Source organism: Monomorium pharaonis, chromosome 2, assembly GCF_013373865.1.
Source record: "Monomorium pharaonis isolate MP-MQ-018 chromosome 2, ASM1337386v2, whole genome shotgun sequence".
Lineage (NCBI taxonomy): Eukaryota > Metazoa > Arthropoda > Insecta > Hymenoptera > Formicidae > Monomorium > Monomorium pharaonis.
Genome location: NC_050468.1, coordinates 931,615 through 957,668, shown reverse-complemented (window position 1 = coordinate 957,668; position 26,054 = coordinate 931,615). Strand labels below are relative to the sequence as shown.

The following is a 26,054-nucleotide window of genomic DNA, read 5'->3' as shown; positions in this document are numbered from 1 at the left end:
GGGGAGGCGAGGGTTTCACGCCGTCGTGACGTGACTGGGAGGATCGAGCGCCGGGAAAGCGCAGAATAGAGGATCAGATTTCTTTGACCTGACGTAAAACACGGTCGATCGTTTTTCGATAAGTGCGAGCGTTTTCGCGGTGTTTGATCCGCGATCACGGTTTTCGAGCGAAAGAGTGATGCATTAGAGTGTGACTAGCAATCCCGTCGCGATCGGATATCCACCGCAAGCGCGGAACCATCGTGAGGGACAGTTGGCGATGTGCGACGGATAACCCATCAAACGCATGGGATCCTCGCGCGCCAATTCTTACGCATCTCGGATTGTGAAAGCTCAAAGACAAATAAAGACAGTTGGTGACCAAAGAACAGTGACTTTCAAATATCGCTCACCCATCACGCTTCTTGAGGCTCCGATCGGAGCCGAGATCCACCTCCGCTCTCCTGTTTCCTTTCCGAACAAGGGAAAACTCACAAAGTGAAATCGCAAACAAAATGGTCGCAAATCAAAATTTATAAATTAACATTAATTTATAAATAATAATAAATTATATTATTTTTAATTTTCAAAATGTTTATTTTAATTGTTCTACTTTTAGATATAATATGAAATAATATGAAATAATACGTATTATTTTTTTATTTATTATTAATTATTGGTATTTTTTAAATGTTTGTTATAATATATTATTGTTTCTTTTTCGTTTTTTATCGTTTCGTTTTTTATTTTCGTTTCTTTTTTTTTATTATAGTTTCTTTTTCTTTTTTTTTCGTTTTTTTGTTTCTTTTTCCGAACAAAAGGACACAATAATTGGTCTGAGTCAAGCGCTGTCTCTGTCTAACCAGTAGCATAATGGGCGCTAGACAGAAAAAAAATTGACCCGGACCATGTCTCTTCTTTGTCTTTCTGCTGGACACTTTTCAAGTTTTTTGCAGAAAATGCGCAGTACATGCTCTATGTCGATGATTTTTACAAAATATGGATTAACTCACTATTGCAGCAAGCCCTTTAATTGAAAAAGGCCCAAAAGAAATAATCAAACCATAACAGGTCCAAAATTTGGTTTATTTCGGACTTTCTATGAATGTCCGAAATTGTGACAAACGTATATCCCATGGACGTCCATTAAAGGACTTTCTATGAACCCAGACAGTACACGGATATCTTAACAACATTCATAAGATGTCCTTAACGGATATTGAAGATATCCACAGGACATCCGTTTTACGTCCTTTGGACATTCTAGGGACGTCCATGAGATATTGGTTTATGAAACTGGTGAACATGCTATATTCATAAAATATGTCTGATGGACGTTCTATGGACGTCCTATGGACGTGATAAAAAGCGGCATTCAAAATTAAATTTTACATTAAATAAAAGGGTAAAAATGAAATAAAATATATAAATATAAACATTTATTTAACAAATTATATTATTCTTTCGATAGATTATGCATTAAACAATTTTAATTAAATAAGTATCATACGTATAATATTAATTAAACAATCAGCTTAAAATATTTTGTAATTATCACACACATATATATAGTATGTATCCATTGTTTAACGACTACCGTGGAACAAATATTCTTCATATTGCAGACAATGACTGCAGCATGCGAGTGATCTCGTCTAGGCAACAAATGATTGTGACTCGTCAACTATAACAGAAATTAAATTTTATGTTTATACACACACACACACACACACACACACACACACACACACACACACACACACACACACACACACACATATATATATATGGTGACACAAAATCATTAATCGCCACACCAAGTGCCTAACAGCCGCGCGACCTGGCTGACACTGTAAGAAAAAAGCTAGCGCCTAGCAACCGCGCAATCCGGCGACACTGTAAAAATTATGACAGTAAGGAAAGAGAAGTGCGCGCGGACGCCACCAGAGGCCATCTTATCTCAGGAGTAAGATGACGACTTCCAGGCATTATAAGGAGCGCGAAAAGACGGACGAGCCACTCTTTGCGTTACTCGCCTCGAGTCTGCTTTTCGTTACGAAGCCGATATACCTGTCTCTCGTATAATATTACAACGGTCACGCTGGCGACCAGGGAAACGCCGTGGAAACCCGCGACAGCGGAAATCTTACCACTCAAGCGCACCAGGCCCCCGAGGGGTGACCTCCTTTTGGACACGTAACGATTGGACACCGCTCGATTGGACACGCACGATTGGACACGCACGATTGGACACGGCTCGATTGGACACCGCACGATTGGACACCACACGATTGGACACCGCACGATTGGACACCGCACAATTGGACACCGCATTATTGGACACCGCACGATTGGACACCGCATTATTGGACACCGCACGATTGGACACCGCATTATTGGACACCGCATTATTGGACACCGCACGATTGGACACAGCACGATTGGACACCGCATTATTGGACACCACAGTCTTCTAGTGAATAACATTTATATATCATATGACAGATTATCTAAGCTTAGAAATATCTGGCAGAAAAAAGCTTCGATTTGCCAGAAAAAAAATTGAATTTTAAATATCTATATACGTATTTTTAGGAGCATCTCGTTTTGCGTGGAAAGTTTCAAACCTATGTGGTGCAGAAAATGCTCGCACGCACACACACACACACACACACACACGGGGGGGTGCAAGGGGGGCCTTCGGCCCCCCCTCCCGCACCCACCCCGTCCAAGTCGCTAACCCATGCAAACTGTATTAGAAATCTGCATGCACACACGTAAATGTGTGTGTGGGTCCAATTGTACGGTGTCCAATAATGCGGTGTCCAATAATGCGGTGTCCAATAATGCGGTGTCCAATAATGCGGTGTCCAATCGTGCGGTGTCCAATAATGCGGTGTCCAATAATGCGGTGTCCAATCGTGCGGTGTCCAATCGTGCAGTGTCCAATAATGCGGTGTCCAATCGTGCGGTGTCCAATCGTGCGGTGTCCAATCGTGCGGTGTCCAATCGTGCGTGTCCAATCGTGCGTGTCCAATCGAGCGGTGTCCAATCGTTACGTGTCCAAACGGGATACTCCCCCCCCGAGGGTGTTATTGGCTGCCGACGACCAGAGGATCTGGCGTTATACATCGCCAAGGTACTTGCTGCCGGACCTGTTGGAAAGCCTCGCCAAGGAAACCACGACGCAGGGTACACAGACCGAGGAGGAAGTTGCCTTGGAAGCGAGAGCTACACAGACAAAGCGGACCAATACCAGGGACCACGGTACCCAGTACGAAGGTAGCGCGAACGATAGTGCAGAGCAGCCGAAGGATCCTAAGGAAAGCGGCCAATCCCGCGGCAAACCAAAGGACAACTATCACGGAAAAAAACGCGCCTCCAAGAAGAAGAAGAGCAAAAAACGCTCTTCCAAAGAAGGAAAGAAAAGGAGGAAACTCAGGTTCCATAGATAACATCTACGCTGTCGTTAGATCTTAAGAACAACGAAGGCAGAGTGCGAGTAACGAAGACCTTTCCACCAATAGCGTGGAAGCCGCGCCAGGCCTAAGGCTTTACACAACGGCCCTTGTCAAGGCCAACGAATTAACACAAGCATAAAACTCTTTTGTACAGCCATATAAGTTAAAATAAATTATATATATTTAAAGGAACACCTGCATACTTTTCTCCGAGACCGACTTATTCCTCTGCGAGCGAACTACAAGACCGCCACAGCTGGTGATTAAAAGACCCCGACGTGATTAAAGGAATGTGGCGAAACCGGAGGACACAACGTTGAACCCCTTTGTAATGGACGACCGAGAGGGAAGCCAGACGGGAAGGATATCGATAAGGCTACCGTCATTTTGGCCCGAGGAACCTGAACTATGGTTCGCCCAGTTAGAGGGGCAATTCGCCCTGTGCAATATTAACAGACGAGGAAAAATACGCTTACGCACTATCCAAGATAGAGCCCAAACAAGCACGAGAAGTAAAGAATATCCTCACGCGGCCGCCGGAGAGAGACAAGTACGGGGTTTTAAAGAAAGCCCTGATACAATGGCTAACCGACTCCCACGAAAACAAGATGCGGCAACTATTGGAGCGGGAAGAAATCGGAGACAGGAAGCCATCTCAATTTCTAAGGTATCTCAGCTCCCTAGCAGAATCAACGGTATCCCAGGACTTGCTACGAACTCTATGGTTAGGTCGACTACCACCACAGATGCAGGCCATATTAGCACCGCGAACAGCAGACGAGTTGGAGGAGGTTGCAGAGCAAGCAGACAGGATCCACGAATTAGGACAGAGAGCCATGGTCTTAGCAGTTTTCACTCCGCAGGGACGCAGCACTAGCGGGGAAGCCAACCACGAGATCGAAACCCTGCGGCAGGAAATCGCCGCACTCACCACGCAAGTAACAAGAATAGCTAGGTCAATGCAAAAGTACCACCCCCACAACAGAAGCCGTTCCCGGAGCAGAACACCCAGAAAGAAGTATGCTATTACCACAGGCGCTTTGGCGACGAAGCCAAGAATGCACGCAGCCGTGCACCTACACACAAAAAACGAAGAGGGCAGTCACTAATGGCGGGAGATGGCCACAAAAACGCTGCTTGTACGTCACGGACCACACCACAAAAACGCAGTACTTGGTAGACACTGGATTGGACGTAAGCATCTACCCCGCACAAAGATACAGAGGAAGGAAGCTACCAGGAGAACTCCAACTCTACGCCGCAAACGGGACCGTCATACCAACCTACGGCACGGTCACGATGTAACCGGACTTAGGATTACGACGTTCACGTGGAGGTTTATAATAGCCGAAACTACGCAGCCAATACTCGGAGCGGATTTCTGCTCGCACTGCCACCTCCTACCGGACATGAGAAACGGAGAGCTAATCGACGGCAAGATAGGGCTTAGAGCTAAAAGATACAAGGCAAACACAGGAGCCGTATTAGTAAAAACATTAATCCAGGGCACCAAATACTACCCCATTATGGCAGAATTCCCCAGCATAACAAGACCTAGCGGACCAAACATAAGACACAACATTACATACAGACAACACCAGGGCCGCTGGAAGCAAATAAGCTCAAGAGACTGGCGCCGGACAAATTGAGGATAGCCAAGGCAGAATTCGAGTTGTTACTAATTGTAAGAGAAAGCATAATACAACAATCGAAAAGCCCTTGGGCATCACCTCTGCATATGGTACCAAAAAACGAAGGTACATGGAGACTGTGTGGAGATTACAGAAGATTGAATGCCACGTACAGACAGGTACTCCATCCCCCACCTAGAGGATTTCACGCACACACTGCGAGGAAAAGAGATCTTCTCAACATTGGATCTAGTAAAAGCGTATCATCAAATCCAGATCAACCCAGACGATGTACCCAAAACGGCAATAACAACCCCATTCGGCCTATTCGAATCTAAATATATGCTATGGTCTAAAGAATGCAGCTCAGACCTTCCAGCGTTTTATAAATGAAGTACTACTACGCGGGCTGGACTGTTGCTACGCATATATAAACAACATATTGATAGCGTCACGAACCCCGGAACACAAGAAACACCTGCGGCAAATATTCGCAAGGCTAATAGAATACGGAGTCAGAGTAAAGTCAGCCAAGTGCGTTCTCGGAGCCACGGAAATAAAGTTTCTGGGATACTTAGTTACAGCCACAGAGACCAAACCACCAGAAGAGAAAGTGCAGGCAATAAGAAACTTTCCACGTCCGACAACAATGAAGCAACTAAAAGACGATTCCTGGGAATGATCAACTTTTATAAGAGATTCATACCAGAAATATCGATGAAACAAGCAGTCCTCAGCGACATACTAAAGGGACCAAAAGCGAAAGGAAAAACTCCCGTACTGTGGAACTACGAAAGAGACCGAGCATTCGAAGCATGCAAAAAAAGTCTACGGAGTTAGCACATCTAGACACGACAGCAGAACTGCGACTAGTGACCGACGCGTCCAATACAGCAATAGGGGCAGTGTTGCAGCAGCAAATACAAAAAAACTGGCAGCCGCTAGCTTTTATGAACAAAAAGCTGAGCAACGCGCAAAAGAAATACAGCCCATACGATCGAGAACTACTAGCGATCTACACGGCAACCAAGTACTTTCGACACATGCTTGAAGGCAGGCAATTCGAAATATACACCGACCACAAACCGATCGTATACGCCTTTACACAAGACCCTTTACGCATTTCCCCAAGGCAGGCAACGCAATTGGAATACATCGGCCAGTTCACAACGGAGCTACGCTACATAAAGGAGAAGATAACACAGTAGCAGACACGCTGTCAAGGGTGGAAGAGATTCAAGGTCCATTAAACTTTGAGGAAATGGCAGCGCAGCAAGAGAGTGACGAGGAATTATTAGTCACCTTGAAAAAAACAAGTGGACTGAAACTCACAAGAATCAACATCCCCGGTTCAACGAGGACATTATACTGCGACACAAGCACACATATCCAGAGGCCGTTCGTACCAAAAAAATTCAGACGTCGGATATTCCGAACACTGCATGAACTGGCATATCCAGGAGCAAAAGCCACAACGAAAATGATAACAGAAAGATACGTGTGGCCGAACGTTAGGAAGGACACAGTGCAATGGACAAGAGCATGCGTACAATGCCAAAAGTCGAAAATATCAAGACACAACAAACCACCAATAGGGAAGTTCGACAATCCAACGGGCAGATTCGAACATATGCACACAGACATCGTGGGATTACTACCAATGTCAGAGGGACAACGATATTACCTAACGATAATAGACAGAGCAACACAATGGCCAGAAGTGATACCACTAAAAGAAATCACGGCAGAGAAAATAGCACAGATGCTATACGACCAGTGGATAACACGTTTCGGCACACCGAAAAAGATCATAACCGACCAAGGCCGGCAATTTGAGGCAAACTTATTCAAACAGTTAACTCAGATTACAGGTACCGAACATATCAGAACGACAGCATATCACCCAGCATCGAACGGTGGAGAGACTCCATAGACAACTCAAAGCCGCAATTATGAGCCACGAGACGCAGAAATGGACAAGGATCATTCCGACCATTCTAATAGGAATACGAGCCGCCTGGAAAGAGGACTTGAAAGCGACGCCAGCAGAGCTCGTATATGGAGAGCCAATAAGACTGCCAGGAGAATTCTTAGGGCAGGAGCGGCGGAAGGCACCCAGTGACTCTGAATACCTGGATTTACTCCAGAAGACAATGGAGAAAATACGCCCACAAGTAAAGAGGCATGAACAGAGAACAATATTCACCTTCAAGGACCTTGCAACAACGCCGAAAGTATTCATCAGGCAAGGAGTAGTATCAAGCAAACTCCAACCACTTTACGAGGGTTCCTACAAGGTACTACAAAGAGACAAAAAAATGTTCAAGGTAGAAATACAAGGAAAAGCAATAAACGTATCCACGGAAAGACAAAAGAGAAGGCAATCACACACAAGAGATCGATAGGACAAGAAAGGAAAAACCATCAAGACCAACGGTAAGGTTTCAAGGAAAATAGGACCATATCACAACCAGGGGGGTCCTGTGGCGACACAAAACCATTAATTGCTACACCAAGCACCTAACAGCCGCGCAATTCGGTTGACACTGTAAGGAAAAAGCTGGCGCCTAACAGCCGCGCGACCCGGCTGACACTGTAAGAAAAAAGCTAGCGCCTAGCAACCGCGCAACCCGGCGAACACTGTAAGAATTATGACAGTAAGGAAAGAGAAGTGCGCGCGGACGCTACCAGAGGCCATCTTATCTTAGGAATAAGATGACGACTTCCAGGCATTATAAGGAACGTGAAAAGACAAACGAGCCACTCTTTGCGTTACTCGCCTCGAGTCTGCTTTTCGTTACGAAGACTATACCTGTCTCTCGTATAATATTATAACGGTCACGCTGGCGGCCAGGGAAACGCCGTGGAAACCCGCGACAGCGGAAATCTTACCACTCAAGCGCACCAGGCCCCCGAGGGTGTTATTGGCTGCCGACGACCAGAGGATCTGGCGTTATACATCGCCAAGGTACTTGCTGCCGGACCTGTTGGGAAGCCTTGCCAAGGAAACCACGACGCAGGGTACACAGACCGAGGAGGAAGTTGCCATGGAAGCGAGAGCTACACAGACAGAGCGGACTAATACTAGGGACCACGGTACCCAGTACGAAGGTAGCACGAACGATAGTGCAGAGCAGCCGAAGGATCCTAAGGAATGCCATTCCTAAGGAAGGCCAATCCCGCGACAAACCAAAGGATAACTATCACGGAAAAGAACGCGCTTTTAAGAAGAAGGAAAGAAAAGGAGGAAAGCAGTCACTCAGGTTCCATAGATAACATCTATGCTGTCGTTAGACCCGAAGAACAACGAAGGCAGAGTGCGAGTAACGAAGACCTTTCCACCAATAGCGTGGAAGCCGCGCCAGGCCTTATATATATATATATTGCTTCCATTGCTTCCTTTCGATCGTCTCGACAATTATATGAAAAATATAATAGTAAAATAATCCACAATTAGAAGTATAGATAATATACGTAATATAGATGTTTAAAAGGTCTAATACTGTGACATTGTGTGGGATATTTGTCCGTATTTTTTATTAAGGCCTGGTCTACAATAGCTGGAGTAAGCATGGAGTAAGAAGTAAGAATAAGGTAATTTCCTTCTGCGCTGTGATTGACTGAGTGTTAAGAAAGACAGGAATAGGAGTAAGAGGAAATGAAAATAATTTATTTTGCTTACGCCCTTACAGCTTTCTTACACTGGATTAACTCTTTTACGCCTAGTCTTACTTCTTACTCCAGGCTTACTCCAGCTATTGTAGACCAGGCCAAACAGCTGCTTCATCATTATTTTTAAATGCATTCTTATTTTTTTAATATATCTTCAAATTCTTTATCATTGTTGAGTTGTTCGCCATTAAGAATCTACTAATATGTTGATTCATTTATTATTGTCTATTTATTTTTTTCACATGTCATACGTAATACATTTTAACATACAAAAATTAAAGCCATTGAAGATCGAATTGCCGACTGGCTTTGTCGTGGGGGCGACCACATAAAAGCAACTAGAATAGCTGAAACTAAAAGACGTCAACGACAACGAAATGTCGAACAAGAATAAAACACAATTATCTTGAAACTTTTAAGATACATGTGATATAATGATAATATGATATACTATAATACGATAAAATAATATATTATCTGACAAATATATACATTGCTATCATTTTTATAAATAGAAACATGTATTTCAATTTTTTTAATTTGTTATATTTGAAATGTAATAAATTCAGTAAATGATAAAAGTTTTGTTATCTAAAATATGGATTAGTTCATTATATTGTTAACTGCTAACAATTTTATAATTAACAATCAATTAATATATATCTTGCTCTATAATTAATTGTTTATAACAAAAATTGTTAGTAGTTAATATATAGTAATGAACTAATCCGTATTTCAGATAATAAATTTTTATCATCTGCTCTTACCTATTTTATATTAATAAAACCTATAAACCTATAATAATAACCTATAATATAATAATAAAAACCTATAATAATAAAACCTATAAATAAGATATCTTTGGATATTACTAATTGATGCCATTTAGATGCCTTTTTGTAAACTTATTGGATGACAATTATTATATTTATTTTATAACTTTAAACGGATATCTTTCAGTCATAGCAATTTGATAACTTTACGTTCACGTATTGGCAACTGATAAAAATTTACCATATGCTGGCAATTTGATAACCATTATAAGTATTCTCATAGTTAGCATTCAGACATAAATAAGTCATCATGCAAGCGGACATAAGTGATACCATTTGTAATGCAAAAAGGCATCTTTTTAGCCACTAAAAGAGTCATCCAAATCTTTTTTTGGTTACCTTTTTTATGTCTTTTTGATAACATATTGCTATCTGGGATGGAGGTAAACCTCCAATGAAGCTCCATGGAAGTTTACTGGATCTTTAATGGACGTTTATCTAACTTCCGCCATGGAGGTAAATCTTTAATGGAGCCATGGGTTTACTAGACCTCTAGTGGACGTCTATTTGACTTCCACTATGAACATAGACGTCCCATAGATCTATGGAGGTTTAATGGACGTCCATTGGACATCCACTGGATGCCAATTTCTATGTGGGTCGCGATTAGAATTTTTCGCTCAAAAGTAATTTTGGTTTAAGAAACATCGTAGTTATTAGGTTTGTTCGCGTTGCTTAAAATCCCCAAAATTTTTTACACTTTAAACGAGATAAATATATATTCGAGCACTGGAGAAAGAGAAAGCGAAGATGTCGAGTGCGAAAAGGGCAAGTAACGCGAACAAGCCCATTGTCATCGTCGTCGTCGTCGCCCGTCGCTTAGGACGAATGATAGGGATTTGTACTGCCCAGGTAGCAAGCTCACGTCATTTTGACATCCCAAAATGGTCATTTACTGACTATTCTTGACGTCACAAAATGACGCCCTTATGACGTTAAAATGAGGATCGAATGTCACAAATTCCTGACGTCATGAAATGTACCGTATTTTGACGTCATAGAATGACGTGAACAATATGTTGTCAAAAAGATCTCTAAAAGATATCCTGTTTCTGAAAATGATAACATAAAGAGACTTCTAAAAGATAACATATAATGTCAGAATGTTAACCAATGCGTCGTTTTTTGAGAACAAAAAAATATCATGAAACTAATATCTAAAAGATTTCTTAAATCGGATATCTTTAAACTGCAACTAGAGATAAAAAATAAAATAAAAATTTTATTTTTTTTTATTATTCTTATCAACAGTACATACTAAATTTGGGACATATTTTTATTAATTAATTAAATTTAAATTATATTATTTTATTTTATTCTTACTTGCCGCTTAGGTAGGTTTTGAACCCGGGACCTTAGGATTACAAACCTTGTACTCTATCTGCTACGCCAGTTTGAATCGTCGATATGGGTACTTGTTATTGTCTACATATACCTATATGTTATAAACTGTCGCAATTATATTATTTTTTATAAAAGCAATTAAATTTTGCAAAACATTAAAAATAAATAGCATTAACTTATTTACTTATTAATTTCATTGTTAAATTTAACTTTTTCCATAACCTTTATAATTTGATGGAAATTGCGATCTATTTAGCACTAAGACTTTGAAGCGTTCAAATGGTTAATTTGACCATTTTGAAATTATTTCCAAGATATCTAAATGTTTTCTTAAAAAAGTTCTCTTAAAATTGAATATAATATGCTTATATAATATATGCCTTACGCCTTAAATTTCATTGTATAGACACCGCTTTAGACCGTGTCTAAAATACGTCTTAATGACGTCTTTATGTCCCGATTTTGGATGTGTGCTGTCTGGGAAAATAATCGTCAGATCATGACTGAAATATGACTTCGAAATGACGTCATCATGACGTTAATTTTAGGTCATGTAAAAAAATGGTCATTTTGACGACATATAACCAAAAAAGACCATTTTGAAACGTCAAAATGACGTGGGCTTGCTACCTGGGTGTTGTATCCTCGTTTAAACGTTTGACAAACAAGGACGATGCACCACGCGCATGAAACGGAACGCACCCTAGCTGCGTTCGGTTTCAACGCATGATGCGCATAATGCATTGTTCATCCTTAACGTTTGACAAACAACAAGGATGAACAATGCATCATGCGTATTATCATAGATCTTATATACCTGGATACGCCTTCCTCATTAGAAGAAAAGAGAAAACGGAAGTCTATACTTCTATCCTTCAGAGAACATGTCAAAACGCATGCATAAAATGACGTATTCAATATGGCAGACAATTTGAACACCAGGGGGTCAATTCTGTAACTTTTATCGTGGTGAACATGCGAGCCAACTCACAAATCTTGATTCTGTAACTTTCATCATAGTGTAAATGCGAGCTATCTCACGGAGTTTGTTCGGCAAGAAATTTCTTGTCGAATGGTGAAATCTGAGAGAAAAAACTGAAAGATAGACCGAGAAAGAAAACAAGGAGCATCACATTCGCGACAGCAAATACACATTTTTCGACGCGTTCTGTAATTAAGGTTAGAATGGATCCATTAATCATTATTAATCAAAAATCATTAATTTATAACCTCTAGTTAGGTGTGATAACTATTCAGTGAACAAAATCACTGAATGTTTATTAACTAATATTTTTAATACCCAATTAGGGTAATAAACTTTGACATAATATTTTTCGGTTGAAACAACCCAGCTAGCCAGACCTGTTAAAATCACATATCGTGAAAGCTTTACAGCAAGGATTGTTTCAATTTTGACAACAATTTTATGACAAGTAATTGTCTGTTGCTTTGTTTTCTAAAAGTTTTGAGCAAATTTACGACAAAAGTTTTTATCACACGATGCTGCAAATAACAGAGAAAGACTTGTACATAAATATTACGTATAGAAATTACAAGATTTGTTCCGACACAATAAAATGCAAAATTTAAGCAAATAACAGAGCAAACCTTGCTACACGACATGACAATAAATTTATGGCAGAAACAGGAAATCTTGTTAAGCACAGAATAACGGCAAATTAGTAGCAAGAACAAAATAAAACTTGCCGAGCATACTTTCGCAACAAAATTGCGACAAGGTGTGTCCGTAAACAGCTTAGTTTTTGTTGGCAAGGCTTGTCGCAAATAGTATGACGCACATTTTATGTAAATAATAGGGTTGCATTATCGGGTTTTAAACTTTATTTCTGACTTTACCATCTATCTCGAGATGGCGCATTTCTCGTGAAAAAGATTTACCTACTGGATTAATAAAAGGGGCTCGTCGAGAACAGAGAACCAAGTACGATTGTACCATTCACATTTAATATTGGACTAATCAGTCTAATATTTCAGTCTAATAATCATTTTTGTTGATCTAAATTTCGAAAATATTTGTCCTGTTCTTGCCACAAATTTGCTATCATATTGTGCATAACAAGGTTTGCCTTGTTTTTGCCACAAATTTGCTATCATGCTATGTTCAGCAAGGTTTGCTCTATTCTTGCCACAAATTTGCTATCATATTGTGTACAGCAAGGTTTGCCTTGTTCTTGCTGCAAATTTGTTGTTATGCTTTACTAGTAAATTTTACCCTGTTATTTGCATAAAATATGCGTCATACTATTTACAACAAGCCTTGCCAGCAAAAGCTAAGCTTAATGCGGACACACCTTGTCGTAATTTTGTTGCAAAGGTTTGCTCGAGTTTGCGGCAAACTTCGCGCAAAGTTTGCGTCATTTTGCTAGCTGGGAATATAGTCGTATTGATTAAAACATTATAAACATTTATAAAAAGTTATTTGAAATATAAATTTATATTCTATATCAAACACACACTCATTATTGTTATTTATCTTGCGAATTCCAAGGAGAATGTCCTTGGGTCGTGATACAATTATAATTATAATTACAATTACAATTACAATTATAATTGGGTGAAAGTATTAAATTTGCGGTGCCTCATTATTGTTTTTTTTTACCATAATTTATTGAGAATATTTATAATTTAAATTTAAAAGAAAGAGATTATCACTTTAATAAACTTTTTACAGGACTTTAACTATATTTTTTTAGCACTTTCAAGTTCTTCAATAAAAAATGGCAATGTTCATGGCTGCAATTATTTTATTTGATGACGATGACGAAGAAAATGATAACCAAGTTATGAGAGTAATGCAAAGGACACTTAGAGATGTCTCAGATCCTTTCTTGGTTCCCGATGATGAATTTTGTAAGCTATACTCCAGATAGCACATGATATTCTGAGAATATCCTAAGAATATTCTAAAATTATTATGTATGATATACGTAGTACATACTCCATATATATTATGATATACTCACGATATACTCAGGATATTCCTATGTCCGCCCTTTCACTGTTCTCAGAATATCTTATACGATATTCTGAGGATATACATAAAATATTGTCAGTATATTTCCTAGTATATTCGAACAATATTTTGTGTATATTCTCAGAATATTATAAACGATATTCTGAGGATATTCTGAGAACAGTGAAAAAACGGACATAGGAATATTCTGAGTATATCATAATATATATGGATCGATCGAGTATGTCCTACGTATATCGATCGTGACACATACAAATTCCAAAATTCGCGAATAAAAATACTATAGCGAAAAATTTATCAAAAAATTAATTAAAATAGTTATTTGCAGATTTTTCAAGAAATAGATTTTGAGATATAAAGGCTGAAAGTTAATCAATCAGAGATTACGTTAAGATAGTCGTTTATCATCATGCGCGGTCATTAATACATATACTATTGCACACGAGCGATAGTATTAATAATTCACGAACATGCACAGTTTAAAAACGTAGTTTGTGATTGGTTATCTTTGTACTTTTATATCTTAAAAACTTTCTTGAAATAAAAATCTGCAAATAATTATTTTACTTAATTTTTTGAAAATTTTTTTACTGTTGTTTTGATTCGTAAATTTTGGAACACCCTATATATTCCGCATATTGGCATGTTTAGAATACACATATTGGTGTATACTGAACATATCGGTATTAAGTCCAGGATATTCATAAAATAATAAGCTTACAATGTTTTACGGGAATTTATGATAGCAAATCTCAGAATTTTTCTCTGTATACACCCTAAAAATATTCAAAGATTTAAATAATTATTAAACAATATTCATAATGTAGGCTTCATATTATATTATATCAGATTACAGTTTTTTGTACAAAATGATGTTCGTACTTGTAATAAAATATCAGGCAGAGTTTCTTATAATTAAATATCACATCATCATTGCACTTCTTTATGCGAACTTTGTATGAGTAATACGAACAAAAGTAACAAACAAAAGAAAAAAATATATAACGAATAAAAATAATACTACCGCTCAAAAGTCCGGCTATTGAAGAAATAAGTATTGAACTATTAAATTTTTACTGTAATTAATATTTTTAGTCATTAAACCTGAATTATTGAACGGTAGTATATTTAGTTTTATAACTAATCAGTCAATGTAAGAATACAAACGGTAAAATAAAAATTATAGAACGAATAGACAGTATATTATTGCTCAAAAGTTCAGCTTTTGAAAAATTAAATACTAAATTATTATAGTTAATAGTTACAGTCGCTAAACTGAACTATATTGAACGGTACGTAATATATTTCGGTACGTAATATATTAATTTTTTTATAACTAATCAGTTAAAATAATTAGAAATAGAATAGTTTAAAATATAAATTAATTATTTTGTTCGTTCTGCTTTAGCAGACTTTTAGAGGATCTCTCTTTGGCATGAGCAAGCCAAATTTTGATTGGAGCTGACATCTCATCCTCCGTGTAGTTTTCATATTGTTTTTTTAGTGCAGCTGAAATATTATTTTATTTTGATTATCTAATTAAATCATATTGACTGCAAATTTTTGCACTTAAGATTCAGAATTTAAACTTACCAAGTATCACTTTGCATATCATTAGGTCTGAAAATACGTTTTTCTTCTTGCCACCGACCCAGCTGTAATGAACGGCAAGTTCGTTCGAGAATGTCTGTCGCATTATTTTTAAGGCCAAATTCTTCATATCGCGGCCTCCTATGTTTGCCAACTCCTTAATCTATTACGTAATAAATGAAATATACTTAAATAATCCGCTTATTAATATGTTTGAATGTAACTTTAAGTTTGCCTAAAAATCATTCCGTATTTTGTAGGAAAATTTATATTTACCGTTTTTTTTTATATTTCTCATCCTCTTTTAATTTAAGTTCCAATTCTTGCAAAGTCACTTGATCTTTTAGTGGAAGGTTACACGAAATGTCGATGGTCTCGACGTCATCGAGGCTTTCAGGTTGACGAGTTTTGTGATCCAAATTCCCCTTTAATTTTTCTAATATTTTCTTTTGCCCTTGTTTTAGAGCTCCCATTTGCAAATCGAGCGAAATTAATTTACGAGCGATGAATCGGTAATACTCTGTAGGACCTATAATGTATAAAAAATATTCAATTTTAGTATGACATATATTAAATACATGATATATCTGCAAACATAATTAATTATAATTTATTGCTTTTTTTAAACAACTCTTGTTATTCTCACCTTTTGTTACAGAATTATATGACACGTCCAAGAATTTATCCGGTTGTTGAAATTTTGTTTCTGCATTTGCTAAGGATTTTACAGAACTACTGTACAATGACTCTAAGGATAAAAGTAAAATTTATCAAATTTATTAAATAAAAACTGTTCATTATATGGATGTTTACATACAAAATGGAATCATGAAACAATAATTCAAGTTATTGACCTAAAAAATCGCCCGCCTGTTTAATAACTATCATTGATACACAAAACAAACCTTTCCTTATATCGATGAAACTAGACTCCTCGTCTTCTGAAAAGGACTCACAACGATCACTCAACTCAGAATTGGGTTCCGATGTAGGAACATAATTTGCAACTTTCTTCACTGCAATTTTGACGTAATTATTTTATAATTCATCAGATCAATCATTTTTACGATGTACTTACACACGCCTGCATGTTTGGCTTTATTTGTACTAGTATAATTTAAGTTAGTACTAGAAGTTTCACGCATTGGTACTTTTCCCGAGGACTGTTTAACATGAGCAGCTACTCCATTTTCTGAAATCGTTTGTAAAAGCATTAAGTACTTCTACAACATTTACCTTCAGGGTATTTCAAATACAAGTTGTTAAGATCCTATTATATTAAAACGGCTTATGACTGGTGTGGCTAAAAAATCATTTACACTACAATTTATGTATACCTAAAGCCCTGAAGTTTCCATAACATTTCGTGTAGAAAGAGCATTTTTAAGTTATATATGTAAATTTTTACAATAAAATAATGTATAAATGAATAAATGTAATTATCCCAGATAGCCAAACCTGCCGAGAGCACGAACTGAAAAATTTTGACACATATTATGCTGGCAAAAGTTGGACAGCAAGCAATTACAGTTTGCCGTTTCAACTAACATTAACAGAAACACGACAAAAATTGAGTAGACTTTGCGTCACAATGTGCCCTCAAAAATGCAGCAAAAGTACAACAAAATTTAAAGACATTAACAAAACAAAAATCAGACATTGTGTGTTGACACAATATACCACTAAAAATTAAATAAAAAAACAGATGTCATGATGTCACATTAAATTAATAAAATGTAGCTAGAAATTTGACATATTTGTTATCACGCTGCGATACCAGAAACTTGGCGAAAATACAGCACAATGTATCACATGAAGTACTGATAGCAAAAATGCAGCAGAAATCGAGCAGAGCCTGCCGTCATGACATGACGGCGAAAACGCGGCAGGTATAGACCGCGAGTTTGCTACATCAGATGTGTGATGACTTCTGCACACAGGACGCGGCAAAGCGGCATCGCGGTGGCCAATCACCGTCTTGCTTTTCTGATAATACATATATGTATTTAATAAAAAAGCAAGACGGTGATTGGCCACCGCGATGCCACTTTGCCGCGTCCTGTGTGCAGGAGCCATGAATCCTCTATAATAGATGATTTTAGTGAGTGGGCGGTAGTAAGGTTGATCGCCCGACGTGTCTCCCGTCGAATCCCACACTTCCCGGACCTGATCCTCCCAGAAGTCTTCTCAAAGATTTCCACCTTCATATAAAAAAAAGTTCAAATTGGACGGTTCTTGCATGTGATATCATCTTGGGTTTAATTAACTCTCTGCAGTCAGTCGAAAACGCCACATTTAAATTTAAGTATATAATCATAAAATATATAATTCGTAATGTATATGTAAATTAAATATCATCAAATTTATAAAATTATATTATGTAAATTAAATGTAATAATAATATTAATAAACATATGTACATTGCATACATTAATTATTTATTTTACTAATTAAAAATTATTAATAATACGTCATATCGTGTTAAATTTTTGCTATATTTTTCCGATTACTTGTGACGACAGCTTGGTGCTCGATTTCTGCTATGTTTTTGCCGTCACAATCGATAAAGCAGATCGCGTTCTATATCTGCTGCGTTTTCGCCGGCATGTCATGACGGCAGGCTCTGTTCGATTTCTGCTGCATTTTTGCTGTCAGTACTTCATGTGACACATCGTGCTGTATCTTCGCCGCGTTTCTGGTGTCGCAACGTGATAGCATTTCATGCTTCGTTTTTGCTGTCTTTCTGCGTTTAGAGTTTAATTTGTCAGATTGTGTTCGATATTTACTATGAATTTGCTGTCATGTTATGGTAGCAGATGATATTCGATTTTTGCTGTATTTCTATCAATATTTTCTGTTGATAATCTATGCTGTTAGAAACTAAGCTTAATGAGGAAGCAGCAGATTGAAATCTGCTGCGATATCATGCTCGAGTTTGCTGGCATATTGCCGGCAAGCTGCTAGCATTTTGCTTGCTGGGATAATTCATGTTTATCTATATCAATAAAGTATATTGCCACAAATTCAGAACCGATGTTCAATGGTCAACAAACTAATCTTTGACGTATCGATAAACAGTACTTAAAAAAAGTTTATTTTCTGTACCTCAAAAAAAGTTTACTGTTTAATAACTAAAACTATTACACAAACCTTTATTTGTGTCAGTGGCATTAGATTCTTCGCAATGTAATACTCAAGCAAACACCTCGTCCTCCGAAAACGTTTCACGAAAAGTATTACCATGCTTAGTATCAGAAGCTTGACTTGCTTCTACTTTTTTCTGAGGTTTTTTCTGCGGAGCAAATCCATTGCCTAAACAAATGTTCGTGAGTATATTGTCAAAATTTTGTTTGCGATTTATGTCATCAATTGTGATCAGTGTTGTTAGACGGTCGCTTTTTTTCACGCATGCGTATTAAAGAGGCCTCAGTGGCCTCAGTAAAATATTATAATTATAAGAAATGGGTAAATTTAGAGCTTTTGTTTTAACATTTAAAATAACCAAAAAATTTTTAGAAGATTAACAAAAAATATTACCCATTTTTTACAATTATAATACTTTACTGAAGCCTCTATTCAGTAAAGTATGCATGAGAAAAAGCGACCCATCAATAGTTGTCATTATTTCATTGATTCATTACATTTTTTTTCTTAGTGTAAGTGTATACACTGAAAAAAAAATCCTTACCAATGTATGTAATAGTAGAAATAAGGGGTTACGGATAATTATAGTTAAAATTGATTTCGAAATACAATTCCATTAATAATGGAATCAAGTAACTTACGATTATATAAAATATATATGTATAGTATGTATAGTATTTATATATATTTATATGTACAATTTTAGCAATTACCATGTAGCAATACATAGTTTTAAGATATTTATGTTTGTATTATAAATGACATTACATGTACTTTGATATTATAAATGATCTATGATTTTATCTTTGGCTTTCTATTTTAACTATTACATATATTGTTAGATTTTTTTTCTAAGTGTAACAACTTATTTTTTATTATTAAAACTACCTTTCTTTTTTTCATTATTATTTGTTATATATTTTTTTTGTAAATTTTTTTTCGGAACTATAGGAAACGGAGGAACTTCTATGACATTGTCATCTTCTGATGATGCATCGTTGAATCGATCGTGCCTTTTTCTCATTTTTCTGGTTCGTTTTAACATTTCGTCCCTGTCAGAACCAGTTGGCACATCCGAGAAAATTTCGGCATCTGTTAATTTTTCCCTAGCTTTCTCGTACGATGCTGAAAGTAATAAGCATTATATAATTTATAATACTTATATAATTTAATACATTATATAATTTATTTACTCATTTTAAAACAATATAATCTATTTTTATACAAGTGAACATTTATTAATAGAACATCCTAAACTTCAATAAAATAAAAATAGTAGCTTACCCGTGCTGCCTAAAATTCTTTTAATTGGAACTTCGAGCCAAGAGTCCTGACAGTCTTCCATTAATCTGACTGCTTTATCATAGTTATCACTGTTAATCCACAAGTTTGGTATTATTTGAATACCATCGTCAAATTCGACGATAACATAGTTCTCCAAATCCGTCATTATCTAAATTGCGACATTACAGTTTTAATCATTTTAATCTAAATGTAACAGTGGCAGTACTGCAAATTTATTATCTAAATATGGCAATTTCATATATTTCTTATCAACATTTCTTAGTGGCCACGAATTCAACTCCGACAAATTATGAACCAAAAAGATACCGAGAATAGCAGAATCACAAGGTACCGAAAATAGATTCTTTTTTTTTAAAAATTCATTGCCAATGATTACTGGAATTTTTCGTTGTGAGCAATATGCAATATTTTGTATCAAAATAATAGTCCCGTCATTTAAACTGCAACAGCTATCCGCACAAGAACGAGCACGTAAACTCAATACTTGACGATTTTATCACTTTATACTGCGGATCAGTACAACCGAACAAAAGCGGTATGAACAGATTCAATGTTTAGAGAAAATTCAACAGTCTGCGGTATCAGTGGTGCAAGTAGTGATCGATTTTTTTCTTGTTCAGCACATCTTCGTACAATTTGTTGTAGAGGTTGATTAGGTTTTCTTAGTAGTTTTTTAAACGTTTGCATATGATTTTCGTAAATAAATGCACTAAAATGCTGAATGGGACCAAATTTCTTAATATATGAAATGAGATGCTCAGCCTGATGAACATTTGACGATATATTATGAGCCCCTGATATATTACAGCAACTGAAAAGATGAAATAAAATGTTCCATAAGTTCTTGTGCGTAATCTAATAAATCGTGTAATTTTTCATCGCTCATAATTCTCACTGCCACGTGCAATGTCACAAAGTGATTGTAAATGTCACGACGTAATAATCGTAATGCTACTGGCCCTGTATACAATAAAATTTGTCGGAATTCAGTAGCTTTCCACAATTTTATAAACTTTAGTGATCTCGGCTTTCTCGCAAATTCAACAGGAATGTACGGTGCAATCTCATTTAAATGAAAAGATATTCGCTCGACTTCGACATTTGGAAGCCGATATTGCAAGTCGCCGTTTATTAATAGGTAGAGCATTCTGCGCATGATACCTAAATACAATAGATGCATTGGGTCAGTTGGCACGTTTGTTACTGGATCAAAACTAGGAATTTCGACTAAACAACTGGTAATTCCGAGATTGTGGTATTCGTCGTCGACTTTGTTTCTAAAATCATCATCTGTTCTTTTAGCAGCACGGATTTGTGGAAAACACACTCTTCCATTAATATATTCGCCTTCGACAATGCAAGAAGAACAGCTTGAATATCCTGAGTGCCCTTTTGTGCACAAAACAAATGATTTTGCGGGCATGTCACAGATTAATGAATCAATAGTACATTGCAATTGGATACCTTTAATACATATTCCTTCCGTGCACAGATGTTTTGCTTCCGTCACAAAATTCTTTAAGAAATTATTGACATCCTTTGGTTTTTCTTCTCCGTAATATATGCCAATTACAAAAACATTTTTGAATGGTTTCACGGATCCCAATATAGGCCACAGCTGTTTCTGCGATGACTTTGACAATGGCAAACCGTCGATATTGATAGATATTTTGATAAGACCTTCCGGCATAGTCGACATACGAGATACAATAGATTTTATCCCCTTTGATAAGCTTACGTGGCAATATTTTTCAGGAAGGACATTTCTTATTTTTATATTTCTTGGCGTACTTAACAATGATCGCGGATCCAAAGGCAAATTTTCGTGAACAGGATATTCTTTCAATTTTTTTAGCAGTGATTTCAATGCGACGTGTGAGATATTAAACTGAACTGACCAATTTGCGAGAAATTCTTTTAAATTATCTCGTTCTCGAATATTGTCATCGCTTTCATCCTCAGTTAATGTATCTTGTGCAAGGTCTTCATTCACTTCGTTAATTCTGTGATCTTCATCAGCCGTCATTTCTTCATATTCCCATTTTTCTTCTTCAATTTCTTCCTCCTGTTTCTTCTCTTCCACCTTATCCCATTCTTCAACGTCCCGATTATTATGCTCTTCTTCCTCTTCCATAGCTCCACATCTATCTACTTCCATATCTGTCAGTACTTGTTTGCCTATTTGTTCGCAGTTTACAACAGTAGAACTATATTGCGGTTTCTCATCCGGAAGCGATTCAAAATGTGAATCTATTATCATATTCGCTTCTTGTTCCGCAAGTCTACGAATCTGTCTCTCAGAGATATTCCAAATACTTTTTCGCATTTTGTACCATTTATTTGGAATTTATTGTGTAATAATCTAATTTTAATCCTATGAAACAACAAATTGAATGCAGATATAATCTATGTTACATCATAAGTAATTGAATGGATACTTGACATTTTTATCAATAAACAAGTGGGCGTGTCGCAACCATAAAAAGTGAGTATCAAAACAATTTTTCCTGGTAACTTTAGTTTAGTAACATATATAATAAGACGATTAAAATTTTTTAAATGTTTAGTACTTTATTAACAAAATGGCTAATTAAAAATAAAATATATATCACTGCACGGGTGAATCAATGTAACAATCAATATTATGACCCGCTTTCGAATAATACGCAAAATAATTATTGAAATAGCGACATGATTTGGCAATTAGAAATATGTCAAAATTTCAAAATAAATGTTTGAAATCTCTTGTAAATAGAATTCACAAAAATTTACAAAAAATTACAAAAATTTTAAATGCTTATTTTAAAATTTTAACAGGTATTTAATCTTCCAAATCGTGTCATTATATTTCAATAATTATGTTGGGTATTATTCCAAGACAAATTGTAATTGTATTGATTCATCCGGCAGCAAACGTAAGGAAGAATATTCCTGTAAAGAAACTACTTATACTTCGTTCAACGAAAGACTGTAGCACCCTCGGACGAAAACTCGTCTCCAGAAAGCCCCCTTCCACACCGCTATATTGCTCATGCAGCTTACCAGAGTCAGTAACAAGTGGTATCGGGCCCCTCTGAGCGTCATGTCCTCCCCACTTGGCCCGCTTATGCGCGGAGGTGCTACAGTCTCTTGTTGAACGAAGTATAAAAATGTATGTTTCAAAAATTTGACGTAAAATTCCATTATTGTTTATTCCATCCCTTACACCATTTCCGAGCACTCAAGGCACCCCTTAATAATAAATCGTAGTGCAAAATTTTAATTTTAATTTTTTTATTTTCAGGATCAAAATAGAGAAACTGTGAATGAAGGTTGTATTCATAAAATATAAAAATTAAAATTAAAAATATATTTAAATTTGTATTATAATAAAATGAAATATTTAAAACTTATGAGTGCAGCAATTGAAAAACAACGGTTACAGTTTTGATTTAACACAACTATATGTATTTGTGCTTTTACATATTTCTTTAATTTTATATTACAGAATATCGTATGGCAATCCCAAAGAGAATTATAAAATGATTGTTATTCCGCATACAGCACATAATTTTTCAAAAAGCTGCAGAATGTTTCAGGATCTTTCAGAAACCTTGCTTTCAGTACTATTTCAACCTTTCTGAAAGCTTTCTGAAACCCTCTGTGCTGTATGGGTCTTGAAGATGACATACATATATAGTCATTGCAAGTTATCGTACCCAAGCTCAACAACAGTTATATACAAATGCACATATACAGTTGTAATTCCAAAATACATTTTTATAAGCATTAGCAAAGACTCGTGAAAAAAGAAAATCACGATGTTTACTTTTGCCTTTTGTGCCTGCAATGGAGACACGAGTCACGCTTGGATTCTATTCATGTTTAGAGACACGATACTTCATGCTTTTCGTGACCCAAAAAATTATTCTCTGTGGAAGCCTTTTGCTATGAAAATGTTCTTAGAGACAGGAATTTTGTTAATGCAAGCAGGTTAAAAAAACACAAATTACCTTTAGAAGATGATGATGCTGCTTATCAGGGGCCATTTGCAAATGACCGAGCAATAGAAAACTAATTACTCAATATAAAACATTTTTGTAATAACAAAATCCACAGTCTCCAAGCGTGAGTCGTGTCTCTATATTGGGAATACGCTGAAATGCGAATAGATATGAAACAATATATCAGTATAGTGCCACGTATTACCTGATACAAATCTTACAATAAAATACTACGATGCAAAAATGTCTGCTAGTGCCTTACAAGAGCAATCTGTAAGACTGCTACAAGAATTTTATATCTGCAAATATTTTTTGATATTTTTTCTGTGATGCCAAACGATACTTTAGAACCAGTGTCACATAGACAAAATAACAATTTCTCCAGTAGCTGTAAACCTGCTGATATTCTTACAAGCTTCTGCCAGTAGTCATACATGATCTTTCGCGAGATTCTGTACATAGATTTTTGCAAGAAACATGTACTACGTACCTGCACCTGTAAAATATTCTTGTAGCAGTCATGTAGATTGCTCTCATAAGGCACTGTCAAACATTTTTGTATCATAGCATTCTGTTGCAAAATTTATGTATCAAGTAATACTATTATTCGAAGAAGCGTACTTACAAGCTTCTTGTAAGAATCTGCTTGCTAAAGATCTTCCGGAAGATTCACACCAGATCAATATAAGGAAGCGCAAATCGTATATGTATCTGTTAGCAAAAAGCAGAAAATTGCAAGCTTTGTGCTATTGTTATCTTATTCTTTCTTTTTACAAGCTAAAATAAATTTACAAACGCCAACAATGAATTTCGCAAAATTTAAGGTTATGCAAATACACGCTGCTAATAAAACTACTAAAATTATCAAAATTATAACTTTTCTTCCTTACCTACAAATTGATAATGATCCCGGTTTTCACGGTTAATATATTGATGCAGCTCAAATTCTTGTTTTAATTTTTGTTCTCACAAACCCAAATCGCGAAATTACAGCGTTGCATAGACCAAAACGGCGAAAAGCGGAAAGACAATAAACAATTAGAGAAGCGCAATCGCGGCCGCGTGCGCCGCGCCGCGACGGCGCAGTAGAGATAATTTCTCTTAAATTCGGAAAGAATTAGGGCATCCGCACAGACTTTTACATAACGCACAACGTATGTACATAAGCAAATTGATTAGTCCATAGGCAAAGTGCATAAGAAATTCAATCAATCAAATTTCTTGTGCATTTATATTATGCGTTATGCGAAAGTCTGTGCGGGGGCCCTAAAAGTCCGTGAGTATACGTAAATCCACGATCATCAATTCTTTCCGGAGTGTAAAATATATACGTACGATATTAACAGTATATCATCAGAATGTTATGTATATATATTGGAGATTCCGTATTAATTCAGAATATACTGAGAATCTACGAAACATTCTAAAAACATTATATACTACGTACAATATTAACAGTATATTATTAGAATGTTATGTATATATATTGGAGATTCCGTATTAATTTAGAATATACTGAGAATCTACGAAACATTCTAAAAACATTATATACTGCGTACGATATTATCAGTATATTATCAGAATGTTATGTATATACATGGGAGATTTCGTATTAATTTAGAATATACTGAGAATATCATGTGCTATCTGGGACAGGTAAGTTTCTATATTTAGGCTATGTTCTAAAACTTTTTTTTCAAGGAAAATTTTACTCAAAACACTATAGTCACATATATTCAAGATTTTCACAAACATTCCTCGGTTTTTGAATGTGCCCTTAAAGCTTTTAATAATAACAAAGGTTTATTGCAGCACATTATTACATGCTTTTTATATGTTTTAGACTGACGAAGGATACAACTCGTACACTAATTGCAGAATTGATTCTGTTGTAAGCCGATTACAACTATATCTATTAAAATTGCGACACGCATCTTTTGAAAGACGTTGCAAGAAGCACCTCTTTCGAAAGACGCACAAGAATCCGCCGCGCTCACGGAAGTCCCAATTAACTTCCGTGAGATTACAACAGCGCACTCGGAAGCAGTTTGTATCGCCCTAGAAATAGGCCCTACGCTGCAAAATCAAACCGCAAGGCTACCGCGTTCCGATGTCGA

The 26,054-nt window shown here is 36.5% G+C and overlaps 2 protein-coding genes and 1 long non-coding RNA gene across 9 annotated transcripts; 1 reads left to right on the top strand and 2 right to left on the bottom strand.

Moving 5' to 3' along the window:
* The first annotated feature begins 11,421 nt into the window (after nt 1-11,421).
* LOC118644369 lies at nt 11,422-14,905 on the top strand. The gene is made up of 2 exons (XR_004962184.1): nt 11,422-12,099; nt 13,635-14,905. It is a non-coding gene; the product is annotated as an uncharacterized LOC118644369 (long non-coding RNA).
* Nucleotides 14,906-15,026: 121 nt separating this feature from the next.
* Nucleotides 15,027-19,451, bottom strand: LOC105833627. 4 transcript variants are annotated; one of them, XR_004962183.1, is made up of 6 exons: nt 16,584-17,545; nt 16,411-16,521; nt 16,152-16,253; nt 15,782-16,034; nt 15,509-15,668; nt 15,027-15,424 (listed from the first exon to the last, which is right to left on the bottom strand). XR_004962183.1 is itself a non-coding variant. In XM_036282797.1 (6 exons), the coding sequence occupies exons 2-6, from the start codon at nt 16,648-16,650 to the stop codon at nt 15,647-15,649; spliced, it is 555 nt and encodes a 184-aa protein (XP_036138690.1). In that variant the 5' UTR covers nt 16,651-16,697; nt 18,656-19,451; the 3' UTR covers nt 15,027-15,646. The 4 variants fall into 4 exon arrangements, 3 of the variants coding, with proteins under 3 accessions (XP_036138690.1, XP_036138689.1, XP_036138688.1); XM_036282797.1 differs by adding an exon at nt 18,656-19,451 and having other exon boundaries at nt 15,027-15,668; nt 16,584-16,697; XM_036282796.1 differs by adding an exon at nt 18,292-18,610 and having other exon boundaries at nt 15,027-15,668; nt 16,584-16,979.
* An 80-nt stretch (nt 19,452-19,531) lies between these two features.
* LOC118644365 lies at nt 19,532-25,897 on the bottom strand. 4 transcript variants are annotated; one of them, XR_004962180.1, is made up of 3 exons: nt 24,828-25,897; nt 19,934-24,648; nt 19,532-19,774 (listed from the first exon to the last, which is right to left on the bottom strand). XR_004962180.1 is itself a non-coding variant. In XM_036282788.1 (3 exons), the coding sequence occupies exon 3, from the start codon at nt 22,278-22,280 to the stop codon at nt 20,757-20,759; it is 1,524 nt and encodes a 507-aa protein (XP_036138681.1). In that variant the 5' UTR covers nt 22,281-24,090; nt 24,563-24,648; nt 24,828-25,897; the 3' UTR covers nt 19,532-20,756. The 4 variants fall into 4 exon arrangements, 3 of the variants coding, with proteins under 3 accessions (XP_036138681.1, XP_036138682.1, XP_036138680.1); XM_036282788.1 differs by having other exon boundaries at nt 19,532-24,090; nt 24,563-24,648; XM_036282789.1 differs by having other exon boundaries at nt 19,532-22,328; nt 24,563-24,648.
* Between the last annotated feature and the right edge of the window lie 157 nt (nt 25,898-26,054).

Excerpts from the sequence above, each read along its gene's own strand:
- LOC105833627 (XM_036282796.1), bottom strand. The coding sequence starts at position 16,719 with ATGCTTTTACAAACGATTTCAGAAAATGGAGTAGCTGCTCATGTTAAA. Across the intron at positions 16,035-16,151 it reads ATATAATTCTGTAACAAAAG|GTCCTACAGAGTATTACCGA; the intron begins GTGAGAATAACA and ends TATACATTATAG. Across the intron at positions 15,669-15,781 it reads GAGAAATATAAAAAAAAACG|ATTAAGGAGTTGGCAAACAT; the intron begins GTAAATATAAAT and ends ATTACGTAATAG.
- LOC118644365 (XM_036282787.1), bottom strand. The coding sequence starts at position 22,280 with ATGCGAAAAAGTATTTGGAATATCTCTGAGAGACAGATTCGTAGACTT.